Source organism: Paraphaeosphaeria sporulosa (assembly GCF_001642045.1).
Source record: "Paraphaeosphaeria sporulosa strain AP3s5-JAC2a unplaced genomic scaffold CC84scaffold_1, whole genome shotgun sequence".
Taxonomy (NCBI): Eukaryota; Fungi; Ascomycota; class Dothideomycetes; order Pleosporales; family Didymosphaeriaceae; genus Paraphaeosphaeria; species Paraphaeosphaeria sporulosa.
The window spans coordinates 2,851,832-2,865,737 of record NW_017253360.1 but is presented as its reverse complement, the minus strand read 5'-3'; the positions used below and the strand labels follow the sequence as shown (position 1 = coordinate 2,865,737).

The 13,906-nt window shown below is 53.5% G+C and overlaps 4 protein-coding genes across 4 annotated transcripts; 2 read left to right on the top strand and 2 right to left on the bottom strand.

The window, feature by feature from the left end:
• Nucleotides 1–35: 35 nt before the first annotated feature.
• On the bottom strand, nt 36–2,177 carry CC84DRAFT_1134566 (P-loop containing nucleoside triphosphate hydrolase protein; the record flags this gene model as incomplete). The annotated part of the gene is made up of 1 exon (XM_018176028.1): nt 36–2,177. The coding sequence occupies exon 1, from the start codon at nt 2,124–2,126 to the stop codon at nt 36–38; it is 2,091 nt and encodes a 696-aa protein (XP_018042540.1). The 5' UTR covers nt 2,127–2,177.
• Nucleotides 2,178–5,712: 3,535 nt separating this feature from the next.
• On the top strand, nt 5,713–6,414 carry CC84DRAFT_1070755 (uncharacterized protein; the record flags this gene model as incomplete). Its single annotated transcript, XM_018173668.1, has 1 exon — nt 5,713–6,414. A coding segment is annotated over one exon (702 nt), but the record flags the coding sequence as incomplete, so codon positions are not given.
• A 2,309-nt stretch (nt 6,415–8,723) lies between these two features.
• Nucleotides 8,724–10,760, bottom strand: CC84DRAFT_1134562 (cholinesterase precursor). The gene is made up of 2 exons (XM_018176027.1): nt 9,886–10,760; nt 8,724–9,838 (listed from the first exon to the last, which is right to left on the bottom strand). The coding sequence occupies exons 1-2, from the start codon at nt 10,413–10,415 to the stop codon at nt 8,779–8,781; spliced, it is 1,590 nt and encodes a 529-aa protein (XP_018042538.1). The 5' UTR covers nt 10,416–10,760; the 3' UTR covers nt 8,724–8,778.
• Nucleotides 10,761–10,879: 119 nt separating this feature from the next.
• CC84DRAFT_1159524 (DUF747-domain-containing protein) lies at nt 10,880–13,892 on the top strand. The gene is made up of 2 exons (XM_018177260.1): nt 10,880–13,115; nt 13,166–13,892. The coding sequence occupies exons 1-2, from the start codon at nt 10,920–10,922 to the stop codon at nt 13,823–13,825; spliced, it is 2,856 nt and encodes a 951-aa protein (XP_018042537.1). The 5' UTR covers nt 10,880–10,919; the 3' UTR covers nt 13,826–13,892.
• The last annotated feature ends 14 nt before the right edge of the window (nt 13,893–13,906 follow it).

The following is a 13,906-nucleotide window of genomic DNA, read 5'->3' as shown; positions in this document are numbered from 1 at the left end:
GTATGTGCAGCCTATGGTTCGATCTTGACCCTACCTTACGCGGTATCCTCCATCTTTACCGTCTTTTCGTCATGCTTATTCTTTTCCTTTTCGGAAAAATGCTCATCCTCTTCCTCCACCTCGGATTCGTCGTTCTCAACAGCCTGGAGCCCATCCTCTTCTTCATTCATTGCCTCCCTCAAGCTGTCAACCCAAGCCTCGTAGCCTCCGTCGTATTCATGCTCCAGGCCAGCTGACTTCCCACCCAGTACCCTGCCTGCACCACCATTACCATCTCTACCCCCTTTCGCCAATAACGCTTTCTCCAACACGCCCACCCTCGCATTCTTCCGATCCTCATAACAGAGAAAGAAACTCTCCCACCACCCGCTATCATCCTTAACCAACCCGTTCCGCCAACAAAACGCAAGAAACTCCTTCCAGTAGTAGTCCTTCGCCAACGCCGATGCACTCCCCAGCACAATCAACCCCTCCTTAGCCCGCGTCAGTGCAACGTTCATCTTCCGCGGCTGGTGAATGAGACCGAGTCCGCGCTCCACGTCGCGCTCGACAAAATGCTTCCCGCGCGTGCGCGTGGTCGCGATGATGACGACGCGCTTCTCGAGGCCCTGGAACGCCTCCAGCGGGCCGATGTTGACGTCCCAGAACCCGAAGTCGGGAGAGCGGATGAGCGAGCGTATGCGCTTCACCTGCGCGGCGAACGGCGAGATGATGGCGATGTCGGGCTGCGCCACGCTGTCGTGCGTGATGAGGTGCGCGGCGACGTCGCACGCTATGCGCGCTTCGCCGTCGTTGTACCACCCGCCGTTGTCGCGCTCGAGTTCTTCGACGTAGGCGTGCGGGATGAAGACGACGGGCCACTTTGCGCCGCGCCAGAGGCGAGAGGACTGTAGGGGTGTTGAGGGGGTCGGGGCTTCGGGGATGAGGGTGTCGGCATAGAAGAGGTTGGATGGGACGCTGAGGATGGCGGGGTGGCTGCGGTAGTTGCGGGTGAGGTTTGTGAAGGGCGGGTAGAGAAGGGGGAGCATGGATTTGCGCATCGCAGGGGGTCCCGTCGAAGGCTTGGTGTTCGTACGGGAGAGAGGGTGGTTCTTGTAGATGGGCCGGCTGAAGAGGCGGGCAAAGAGAGATTGTGAGACGGAAGGGTCGTGGGAAGAGGTTTGGGGGCCGAGTTGTTTCTCGTCGCCAGCGAGGATGAAGAGCGGCTGCGGGTGGCTGGTGGTGTAGGAGGGCGGTGGGCAGATGGCGGTGAGGGCGGGGAGGAAGTCGAGCTCGGTGCCTTGGGCGGCTTCGTCGATAAGGAGGGCACCCCAGTGGAGGGCAGAGGTGGGAGTGGCATTGGTGCATTTGAAGGCTTCCAAAAAGTTCTTCTCCACAGTCCACAGGTCAGTGTTTGTCAGGCGCGCTTCCACCAGAATGGCGGCGTCTCGACAGGAGGTGACCACAACGTTGTAGGCCATGAACTGCTTGAATGGGGGCAGCGCAAACATGTCGGCCTCCATGTATGTGTGCTGCATAAGCGCTGGCGCAACTTCGTTGTCAGCGCGCCAGGGGCCATTGAGTCTCAGGAGTTCGGTGGTACTCAGGTACTCTTTTAGTCGCAGCGCGAGAGTATCGGCAGCCGACTCCGAAGGCGCACAAATGAGGATGTGATCTGTAATATGGCAGTTCAGCAACTGCATTGCTGTCTCCACAATAGTTTTCGTCTTTCCGGTTCCAGGTGGTCCTGAGATCAGGTACGGAAGGCAGCCATAATCATTGATGCATGCTGAGTTGACAGCATGTGCTTGCTCGTAGTTGATCTGGGAGTCGAAGAGTGCTCGTTGAGGCACTTTACGGAGCTTCGTCTGTACCTTGCCGTCCGATTCTACAGGGAAAAGCATACGTCGTATCCAATCACTGCCTGAAGGCTCGATACCAGTTCCGTTTGTATGGGCGGCACCAGGATCTGTGTTTAACTCGTCAAGAACGAAGTCGACTATCTCCGTTCCAAGCTTTTGCTGCGATTGCTTTAACATCTGTCTCTCGGATTCGATAGCCACATTCAATGCACCGTCGATAAACATCAATGCCTTTCTGTACGCTTGGATCGTTCTCTTCTTCAAGGGGAACACCACGTTTACCATAATGGGAATGGAATTGTGGGGGTCTGCACTTGGATAAAGCTCACGCAGCCCATCGACCTTAAGGTATACCCTCTCCTCGGCTCGATGAATTCCATGAACCGAAGCATGGTAGATAACGCCTGTCCATGCCCGTTGATTGAAGCCCTTGAGATCGCCAACAAAGGTGTTCGTGTATGTTACTACGAGCTGTCTCAGCTCCAACGTGTCTCCCAACTCGACATGCGGACTGTTCTCTCTGAGCCCTGGAACTGAGATCGTGTACAAGCCGGGGGATTCGAGCAGCCCTCGATTGACCTGAAAAGACTGTGACTTAAACCAATCTTCGGGTCGCAATAGCCAGCAAAGCGTCTTATACATAAAATAGCGCTCGTTTTCCTCTGCTTTAGCTGCACTTTCCTTCAACAGAATTGACGCAAAGTAGTCCAGGTAATTGTTCGCAGAAGGGCCATTAGGACTCGCTAGTGGAACCCGTGTTGTTGGAGACCAAGCAGTCCGGCTAGGAAGGAAGCTGTAACCCGCAAAGGAGCTGATGTATTGCGGGTAATCAATGAAGTGTCGCGGGGCTGTCTCCCATATCTGACCAGGCTCTTGGTTGATTTGTTTCAAAAGTGAGGTAACGAATGGTGCGGCGTAGACATTGTATTCGATGTTTTTCGGACTTTTTTGGCCACTAGCTTGCTTTTTCTGAATCTGTTGAACGGCGGCTTGTCGTGAATATGTGGGATCCATGATGACCAAGGTTTGACTAGGTGACAGCACGCTGAAATTTCCCCGAAGTCGGCGATCAGCCTGGTTCCCTTCTCTGGAGAGTAGAAACTGGTTTCCTTATTCGGTCGCTTGTCTATAGGAGCTTCGTGTAAACCAAGATAGCTTAGAATGGTCCAACAGGAAATGCGTTCCCAAATAGAGTCACCGTTCGCGGTCAAAAAGTCCAAGCTGGGGCATGCGTTATCAGCCACAGGCTTCCCCTGGGATGTACAACGCGCTCCAATAATTTAGATTTAGATAGAGCTTGGCTTTAGGTGAAAGGTTTTTTGGATGCTGTGTCACTATTGGCGAACGGTGAGAACTTTACGGATCGCGGTCCTTCAGAAAACATTCGCAACGTCCCGCACACCTAGCAAGAGATCGCAACGCAGTGTAGGCGGCCTCAAACTAGCTTCAGCCTCATCTGCCCAGAAACAGCAGAAACTCCAGCGTTCATACGTCGAGCAGGTAGATGACTTATCTCTCCTGATATGGCGAGAGCGCGATAGCTGACTTGATGAGTGATCGTGGATGACTCGCTCTTGTAGACGGTACAGAATCGTTTCGTCGTGAATATGTTGGGCCTTGTGCAGGGAATTGCCGTGTTGAGTCGCCGCGCGATCGCACCGATATCGATATCACAAGAGGAAGCGCTATTCTTCGAAAAATCCAAAGTCAGCTGCACAGCGGGGAGTAGAGACTGCGCGTACCTGCGATGGCGATGAATGCGAGGTTGGGAAGATGGAGATACCCCCCCAATCATGAACTTGCTCCGAATGTGGTTAGGCTCCATTTGTTCTTCGCAGCGCTTGCTGGACCAGTGAGCTCAGTGAACCGCTGAAGTGGACATACTTCTTACAGCACTCCAGTGTTGTCCCGAGATCAAGGAATTAACGAATAAACAATAGCACCGTGATTCTATGGTCGGCCACACAGCGAGGAAGATGAAGCTTAAGCTAGAATCGCTGGAGTATAACAGGGGACGTCCGGCCTCTTTAGTGTCCACTGGATGGCTGGAAATGACGGACATGAATAATAAAGGCGAAAATGGGAGCACAGGAACCTCCAAGACTGCAAAAATTCCTGTCAAAGTATAGTGCATGGCAAGATACCGGAAGCGCTGACCGATGGCACAGTCTTTCCTCGCCTGTGCATCGGGCCTCCCTCGAATGACGAGAAGCATTATCACTAGGAAGTAAGCTGTATGTCATACTATTACAAAACTTGGATACAGAAAGTTGTTGGGATACAATGATCTAAGGCACCTCACCCATTGTCTCCGACAAATATCTCGTAGCTCGTTCATAACAGAGAATGACAATGTAGAATCGGGAACAGGATGCAGTCGATTCCCTCAGGTTTGGTGTTGCTACTGATCTGTATCAGGTCCCTGTGAATCATGCCCACGCACGGAGTAGGGCTTTCGCGTTTGCAAGAGGATCAAGGCGATCGGCACTCTCGAATCGGCGGCTGTTGAGATCATCCTATCACTCGAGTCCAGTTGTGATATCGTGTCTGTTCTGCTCAAGTAGCCCTTCACTTACGGATCCATATTAAGGCTTTGCACTAGTATAATGCAGGTAAGGATTGAAATGGCACAACACTTCAGTCACACATGGGCATTGCGGATGTTTGGGCCTAGTACGGCTCGTCAGCCGTTCGAAATCCTAGGCATCGTTCGTACGTGGGCCAGTCTTCAATGTCGAGACTGTCCCGCAGTGTTAGCTTCTCGGACGCAATCAGCGACAGGCGAGCCATATTCATTAGCGGGAAGTGCGAGTTGCCTGATCATGAGCTAGCGCATTGCCACGCTTTACACAATGTAGGCGTTCCACAAAGCGGCTCATGCAGTATTCAGCAAGCATCGCTTGTTGATATCACATCTGGTGAAACAAACCACTCTGGAAGTGCCAGATTCCCCGCACCGCTTATTCTGAGGTTGGGCATAGCAGAGGCGCTAGCAATGCTGTCGTTTGGGCATGTATAAGCTTCAGGTGGCACAATGAGCCATCTGCTGGACTGAGCTCTAAAGCTTCACGGCAAACTCCAGGCTTGGTGGCACGGGCAGCAAAGCCAGACTCATCGTTGGGTTCCCGTGGGCCCCCGGAGACCCAATCAGCAAGAAAGCCAGGCAGCTACAGATTCACGCCGGTTTGAACCAGTCCTGGTGACCGTCATTTGACGTGATGTGGGTAGAAGCGGTATTGTACACGCACCCCGCTTCACCTCAAGTGCAGAGCGGTCAGAGGCCATTCAAACGGCCAACGGACACCAACCCATAGCGCACCTGCCAACATCCCGCGGTGAATCACGAAGTAGCGTCATCTGGAGGCTCTGCTGTGTCGGCAGCCTGGATATAAAGCGATCGTTAGCCCACCTGCCTCGAGATCTCCACACCTTCTTGTTGACACTCACTCAAGTTGATCGCTACCGTTGCCTTCTTCATCTTCTTACTTCTCCCTAACCGAAACCCGCAATGTCGTCACCGGACTCGCCTACTGCCACCTTCACCGCCAACACTACTCCCATGACCGAGGTCGCGACCATGGACAACCTGCCACAGGCTTCGGCTCCCATGAGCGTCACATACATCCTCAACTCATCAGAGCCCTTGCTAGGTAAGGAGCCACAGGATCCCCCTCCCATCTCCACTGCCCCAGTCCCTTCCACTACCACGATCGCACCCGTCGCTCCAGGCGGTTACGCCGACAACGCGATGACCCCGATGACCTCCGTCATTGCGATGAATGAGGCTACAAATGGTGCAGCCTCGCCGGTGCCGTCAGCAGGAGACGCGTCTGCGGACATTACCCGAAACGTGCCCGTCAACAGAGCTGCCGAGAGCTCAGATGTGGAGATGAAGACCGAAGACAATGCGGGCGGCAGCGCCCCGGCTCCTGGAGAGTTTCGATGTATGAACGATGAGTTCGAGGTTTGTCGTACCGGCCAGACTACGGTAGACTTATCGCGAAAGGTGATCTCCGACCACTTTGGTAGGAACAAAGCTTGCACGCGCTTGATCACTGACTGGCCGCTCTTCTGTCGCAAACACTACCAGCGGGCCACCTACAACCAGAAGTTGTGGCAGTCGCGCAAGATTACTCTCATCCTTCGGCAGTTCAACATCATCGAGGCACAGTTTTCTGGTACCATGTACACTGTCGCACTCAAGAAGTCGGAGGAACAGCGCCTCAACACCTTCTCTCGGAAGCTTGCGGCGGGCAAGACCGAACTTGAGGCTGCGGCCCTGGTGGCGCCAGCCGAGAAGGCCAAACATTTCGAGGCCCCCGTGAACGTGCTTCGCGAGATCGAACAACTCAACTATCTTGGAGAAAACAAAACCAAGGCTGAAGTGGAGGCTGCTATCAACACGATCAGTGACATGCTGGAGAGCGGAGATACCTCACAGGTCCCATCGATCGAGTTCCTGCCGCAATTGGACGCTTCCGGTAACCCATACGATACCGACGATTGCGGAAAGGCTACTAAGAAGTCTTCTGCACGTGTCTCAAAGAAGGGAGCCGTTACCAAGCCGTCTTCTAACAAGAAGAAGACGCTCAAGAAGAAGACGCCTAAGAAGAGTGCTTCCAAGGCCTAGGTACGTGGTGAAATCCGCGACATTCATTAGATTACTAACGTCATACTGCAGACCTACTCGAAAAATGCGGCCCGAGTGTATAACATGTGTGTCGACTCCGCCTTCGATCTTCTTCCGCTTATTTCGTTTCGATTGACCGAAGACGCTTTTTCGACCAACACATTTTGCTCAACGATGTCGTGCTACCTAATGGTAGAATGTACCTTGCTCAATGCACTACTCAGACTCGTTCAGCAGTTCATAATCATGTCCTGCAAGGCTTATCATCACTACCTCACGGACCGGACATTCCTGGGCTTCCGTTCCCTGTTTGCATACCTGGTCGGGTGGTGGCCCTGATTGCGACTCAAGGTGCTTGGAGTTTTCTTTCTGTTTGATACCCCAATGGGACGTTCATCCCCTTTTCGGAGTTATATTGGGCGACGGGTCATTGCATTTGAAATGGGGGACACTTTTAGCATGCGGTGAGCGACCATCTCGCGACCAGAGTCACGTAAACCATTTGACGGTGGGGTAAATTGCATTGCAATGGAATGCTAAATTGCCTTTTGTCAAATGATGCATCTACATATGCCTATGATGCTGCTCTGCGCGTGTGGAGGATGCGCCGCGAGTTGCTGAACCGATCCCCCGCCCCCCGACCCCACTCGTGCCTGCAGATCGAATGACAGTGCAGTGGCGGGCCATATTCGCCAACAAAGACCTTGGGATCTGTGGTTTCTATAAATGAACACCCCGTCCTGCAACTACCAATATATCATACAGAACCTCGCCTTGTCCTGATCCTGATCACGTATTGTGATTTTGCTACCTTGCTCCATTGTACCACTCGAGATGCGGTTCGCCGCACGACCAGTAGCCCCACCATGCTCAGTTGCGAGCGAGCGCGTTTGGACATCTGAGCATCTTCTCTGGTTTCGGCGGCGGCGGCGGTGGTGGTGAGGCTGCAAGAATGCATGCATGGTGCCTGAGGATTGCTCGTGTCATTTTGCGGCACAGCATGCGGCGTCTCTCGTGCATACTCGGGTCACTACGCAGTGCTCTTCTGTGGAGCGGGGAAGACATGTACCTGACCAACAATTAGGGCGGCAGTGTTTTGAAACAGGAGGCGAACCGCAATAGCAGTGACGGCCGGTACACCAGAACGCCTCAGAGGACTGTGCCTCTTATGGCGCCTGCCAGAAAAGTGTCCCACAGGCACAGGGTCTGTCCAACAGTGGACGTCGCTGATCTTAGAGACAAGTGAGCCATTTTGAACTGCATGGAGCCGACGCTCTGTGGCTGTTCCAACGTCACAGCCATGCACCGATCCGACATAAGAAATGTTCGGTCCTCTGCAGGTGCGCATGTGACATTCATAATGCCCCTAGGAACGGGACGATTCCTTGTAAGAATAGATTGGCTATCGCTTTTTCCCTGAGCAGAAAAGAAAGAAAGCTTTTGTGCAGCCGAGGGCGTTTACATGAAATATTAGAGCAACCGTTCGACAAGAGGATTTGTTCCCACAACTTCAATCCGAGGACCCGTGGATCGATAATATAATCGCCAAAGACAATGGCAACGTGTCCTAGAAAAAATAACCGTCCGTCCAGAAATGGAAACAACTTCCGTTCGTCTGGAAGACCTGAAAGAATTCCGTGGCGACTTCTCTTGGGACGAAGCAGTCCTGTGAGAAAGTATCCAACAAGCTGACAAGAACTACCGCGAAGAAGACCCGTCTACATGTCCCCTGATCACGCCGAACCACATCTGTACTGTCGACGGGAAACTCTATGATGGGAGCAAGTCGTTGCTGCCAGGCATCGCTGCGTTCGACGACAATCTCATGCAACGATTTCTCCGCTGTAGATTCACAAGGCCAGATAAACGCATACAGTTCTATCGTGACGGTTCTCTTCGGTCGGTACATCAAGAGTTCTTCGAATTCCCTTTCTACTTCAGGAAAAATGGACACAAGCGAGATATCTTCGCGATCCCACCCGAACAATTAGATAGCTACAAAGAGATGAGGAAACATCTCTCACAAAATTTATTCACGTCGTCAAATTCGACCCACCCCCAGCCTGACTATTGTGCAGCACGGCCTTGCCCGGCTACGAGTTCGACACCTGCGCGTCGTTGATATCAGACATTTCGGGACGTATACCGCTGCGACCCTATAGTCCCGCTCCAGTAACAGGTACTTCAGTATGTCCCAAATAATCGATAAATATTCACTTCTGGTACTGTAGGGAAGTAAAGGCTAAACGGAGCGCATGGAAATGGATTTCGATTCAAGTCTACTGTCGTATCGTCCATTGTGTTACATTAAAAACCTCCTCGGCCAGGCAAAGGGTCATTCTGCTCTACAGGCGGACAAGCGGAATCGTACAGGAAAGGATTTGTCAGGTCAAGTCCAGGAGTGTTGTTGTACGACAGCCGGACGAGGTTTCCGCTGCTTGAACCATACTCTGGCCAGCCAAAGTCTGTGAGCCCTCGCTTAGGATCTCTACCAAATGCTGCCCATGCCTGTCGGATGTACCTAGCAGCAGCCTGTTGCCCTGGTGGACTGTCAGAACCAGTCACGCCGTACGTAGTGTTAAAGAGCAGTGTCAGCTCCGAGCCATGGTATGCCCCACTATCAGGGAAGCCATCATACGCCTCGAACAATCGCAAGTTTGGCCAGTCGCCCATATACCGGTATCGCCACGTCGGAACATCGAATTGTTTCCGCAGATCTGTCGAGTACTTAGCTGGACACGTGAAGCCGCGCTCAGTGAAGAGCTCCCAAGCTGCGGGACTAAGCGTGCTGTTCACCGCGAATCCAGATACCCTGTAGAAGCCAGCTTCGTAGTCCGCGTTGCCAGCCAGGTACGGTACCCGAGCGAATTTACCTGCCCTCGAGCGCTCCAGCCAGTCTGCCCAGACGGTTTTGTTGTCCACAGTTGGGTGGAACGTGGCTTGGGCCAGGGCTTGCGATGGAAGCGCTGGCACAGTGCGCGCAGCGTTCAGAATCTCTGACACATTTTTCGAGCGCAGGCAAGCCAGTATGGTGGTCTCGGGGGTTGATGCCTGCCCACAGCCAAGCGTTCCCGAGACGTTGTAGTACAGGCTGCGCGAGTACTCTGGCGTGTTGGGCAAGAAGCTGAAAACTGTGCCAGAGTGCGCGATGGCGCCTGCCACAATAGGATCCTCGGGATACGCATAGAGGTAGGCGTCAGTCGAGAAGCCACCGACGCTCTGGCCGTGGATGATGATTCTTGAGGGGTCTCCACCAAAACCCGCGATGTTGTCGCGCACCCACTCGACTGCTAGTCGTTGGTCGCGTAGTGCAGCATTTTGCTCAACGCCTGGAGCGCCACTGAAGCCGAACATGCCTAGACGGTAGCTATTCTGTTCAGCATAAGTTGTTGTTGGGCTAATAGAGTGACTTACGATATCGTCACCACAACGACGTCCTGATCTCCAGCAAAATATTTGCCGACATAGAAAGGGCTGTGTGGACCAGGGATCTGAAAACGTCCTCCATGGAAGAAAACGAAGACAGGTCGATCGCCAGATTCCTCTCCAGGCGCCGCTTTCGTCCACACATTAAGTGCCAGGCAATCTTCCGCTTGGTCAGCTTGCCAGGGACTGTGTGCTGTGAAAGTGTTGTAGACCTCAAAGCCGTTGGGATCGAAGCGATTGAACTTGGTTACTGGAGGTATATTGAACGGGCAGTGTGGGAACCAGGATGTTGCGTTGATGGTGCTGTTGGGAGCAATATACGGTTGTGGCGCTGCGAATCGTAGATCGCCAACAGGGGCTCTTGCGTATCTTATACCGAGATACTCGTGGACGGTATCTGTCGTGTTGTGTGCAATGTGGCCAGTCACTTTGCCGCTGGTCGTCGGGATGTAGTCAAATTGACTAGGACTGGACGAGTTCGCCGTAGCAAACAGCGCCCGGACAAGGAGGTTCCTCATCTCGAACTGCAGCGCTTCTTTTGATGATATGCAGGCATAGAATCAACTTGCCACATAGGATGGAAGAAAATTAGCGGTAGGGCATCATGGAGAGCAGTCTGGCAGTAGATATGGGAAACCGGGCGTGCGCCGAGGGACGGGTCTCGTCATGGATTTGGCTAGAGTCTCCGCTTGCAAGCACACGATACATGGCAGAGATCGACAGTTCATTGAACGTCGCGTGGTAGCGGCCCGTGTGTACCTATTATATTGCGTAGCATCGCAGCGGCGTTCGCCAACTTTGGTACCCATTGACGGTCGAGATGATTGTGAGAATGCCATTTGGCAGTGTCCATTGTCCAAGGACTAAGGGCTAAGGGCTAAGAGTGAATGTGGAGGCGCGTTCCTTGATCGATGCGGACTTAAGCGGGCTTAGCAGTCCAAGCTTAGACGCTCCACGTTGCGGACAGCACAAAGCAGCCATCAACACGATGACCCGCTTTCCCGCGCAGCTCCCCGCACGACATGAACGGGACAGACCCCAAGACGAATGGTCATGTCCTTGTGCCTAGGCAGCTACCCAGCCCGTCCCTGTCGCCGGAACCGGAAAGCGTGGCCCCGCCCACCTTGCACACCGCCGAATTGCTGCTAGATGGACTCAGCGACAACAAGGCAGACGGAAACGGTGCCCTGAGTCCCACCGGCCCAATCCACACATCAAACAGTCATGACGAAGCGATCTTGTCAGACACAAGCGAGAGGGGCAGACGAGTACCGCCCATCCGAAGACCCGGCGACGGGAGGCGCAAGAGCAGCGTCTCTGAGCAAGAGAAGCTGCTGCGTCTCAGTCCCAAGAAGATCCAGGAGCTGACCAGCGAGCCCGCAAGTATCCCCGTGCGGGCAGCGACGCCCATACAAGAGGATGCGCTGGAAGAACAGGCGTCAGGCGAGGACAGACCTTCGCGGGAGGCTACTAGAGGGCTGGGAGTTCAACTGGGACCAGTCGCCGAAACCAATGGCGCTACCAGGAGAAAGAAGAGTCGCTCAAGGAGCAGGGAACCAAGAGCTGAGAGGGAACTGCTGGTGGCCAAGGGGCAGCAGCGACCTGCTTTGCGAGAGAGGTCCATCACTACGCCCAACGTAATGCGGAGAAGGGAGTCGAGCCAGAAGATACACGCACAGGCGCATGCGAACGACGAGGAGAAGCGGCCCGCCAAGCACGTCCCTCCACCGCTCAACCTGGACACCAGAGACAACAGGCAGAACCTGAAGGCTCCGGCCCAGGAGAGACATCGCGATGTGCCTTCGCCTATGCCCTCGATAATACCTCTTCCGCCCATGTCTATCCCGACCTTTTTGTCGCTAGAACTGTCTGCTGACCGACCTTCTCCCCTGTATATATATCGACCTTCGACCGCCGATTTCCCCTACGAGTCGTCGAAAATTAAGTATGACCGTTTGGTCAACTTTCTCCTTCTTCCACCCAAGCTAGAAGCTATACTCGGCTTTGGAGCTTTGGCTTGTTTGGACGCCTGGATGCATACTCTCACGATCCTTCCACTGCGGTTCCTCATCGCCGTTGGCATCTTGATGAAGTGGTGGGGTTCTGTGATGATCAAAGAAGTCAAGTTTGTGTACAAAGGTTTGCCTAGATTGTGGCGGCGAAGAAGACAAGTAGAGGCCTCCACACCAGTATTGACCGGACTTGCCGAGGGAGAGACGGCTTCCCGGTCACGAGGGCCATCGGCTTCCGCCTCCGCTTCGACATCGCCCCAACCCGCAAGTGCAACCACCACCGCAAGGGACAATGGCCGCATTGGAATGAATTTCAGATTTCCTGAGACCAAGGACGCCCCTACACCTAAACGCACACGCACACGGTATCGGCATCGTAGGACAATGTCGACGCCTTCGGCGCTTCTCCCAAGTCACAAGGCTGACATGCTCAAAGGCGCCTTGGTTGTCGTCAGCTGTGTGGTTCTCATGCGCTTTGACGCTAGCAGAATGTACCATGGTATACGAGGGCAGTCTGCCATCAAATTGTACGTCATCTACAACGTCCTTGAAGTCTGCGACCGCCTCCTCTCGGCGCTAGGGCAAGATGTCTTGGAATGTCTGTTCTCCCGTGAGACACTTGATCGCAACTCCGATGGCCGTAGCAAGATCCTCCGACCTTTGTGGATGTTTGTGCTCGCTCTGGTGTACAACGTGGCCCATGCAACCGCGCTTTTCTACCAGGTTATCACACTAAATGTTGCGGTCAATTCGTATTCGAATGCACTCCTAACCTTGCTCATGTCAAATCAATTCGTGGAGATAAAGTCTACCGTCTTTAAGAAGTTTGAGAAGGAGAACTTGTTCCAGGTCACATGCGCAGACATCGTCGAACGCTTTCAGCTTTGGTTGATGTTGCTAATCATTGCGATGCGCAACATTGTTGAAGTCGGAGGGCTCAGTATTGGCGCACCCTCTTTCAGCAGCGTTTTCACGGGTGGCAACACGACAGCTTCAGCCCCCTTTTCGGCTGCGAGTATCCTCCCGATGAGCTTCACCATCTTTCCGAAATGGATTGGCCAAGTATTAAGTCCTTTCTTACTGGTTCTCGGCAGTGAAATGGCCGTCGACTGGTTGAAGCATGCGTACATAACGAAGTTCAATCAGACAAAGCCCGAAGTGTACGACAAGTTCCTCGACGTTCTGGCGAAGGACTACTACTCCGACGTAAGCACCTATCTCTTGCTATTTCCTAACGCTTACTGATATTTGCTCAGGCTTTCATCGACCAGAACCTGACACGCCGCCTTGGCTTGCCAGTCATCCCTCTCAGCTGCCTCTTCGTACGCGCCGCGGTTCAAACGTACCACATGTTCATCGCAACTCACATGCCGGCCCCCTTCCCCAGCACATCCACGTCACTGACGCCGAATGAACCACCCACGTCTTCACCAGCGACTACCGCCGCCCTTGCACACATAGACCAGATCTTCCGCCGTGCCCTAGGCCGCTCTAGCTTCGGCACGGGGTCTTCGAATTCCAGTGCACTCCCTTGGTACAGCTCAACCTGGACGCTTGACGACGTGATCGCCGGTTCCACCATGCTCATTGTGTTCCTCATCGTCTATTTGTTCTTCCTCGCATTCAAGCTCCTACTTGGTATGTTTTTGCTACGTGTTGCACGCAACAGATACAGAGGCATGAAGGAGAGGGAGCGCATCAATACTGAGACTGGCGGAAAGCGGATTGGCGGATGGGGTGTTGTGGACGTGGATGAGGAGAAGAGGAGATGGATTTACAATGACGACCCGGACTCCTTGAGGAGGCTGAGAGAGAGAGACGAGAAGGGGCGACAGCAAGAAGAGAAGGAGAGGAGGGAGGGGACAACGTTTGGACATGTATCACGATATGCGATGGTCGCGAAGAGGATATGGTAGAGGGCCGTAGATAGGCATTTGGGTACTACATTATAGATGAAGCTGTGACCCTCTTATAAAAGACAACATCATGTAAGGTAT

Excerpts from the sequence above, each read along its gene's own strand:
- CC84DRAFT_1134562 (XM_018176027.1), bottom strand. The coding sequence starts at position 10,415 with ATGAGGAACCTCCTTGTCCGGGCGCTGTTTGCTACGGCGAACTCGTCC. Across the intron at positions 9,839-9,885 it reads GTCGTTGTGGTGACGATATC|CTACCGTCTAGGCATGTTCG; the intron begins GTAAGTCACTCT and ends TGAACAGAATAG.
- CC84DRAFT_1159524 (XM_018177260.1), top strand. The coding sequence starts at position 10,920 with ATGAACGGGACAGACCCCAAGACGAATGGTCATGTCCTTGTGCCTAGG. Across the intron at positions 13,116-13,165 it reads CGAAGGACTACTACTCCGAC|GCTTTCATCGACCAGAACCT; the intron begins GTAAGCACCTAT and ends ATATTTGCTCAG.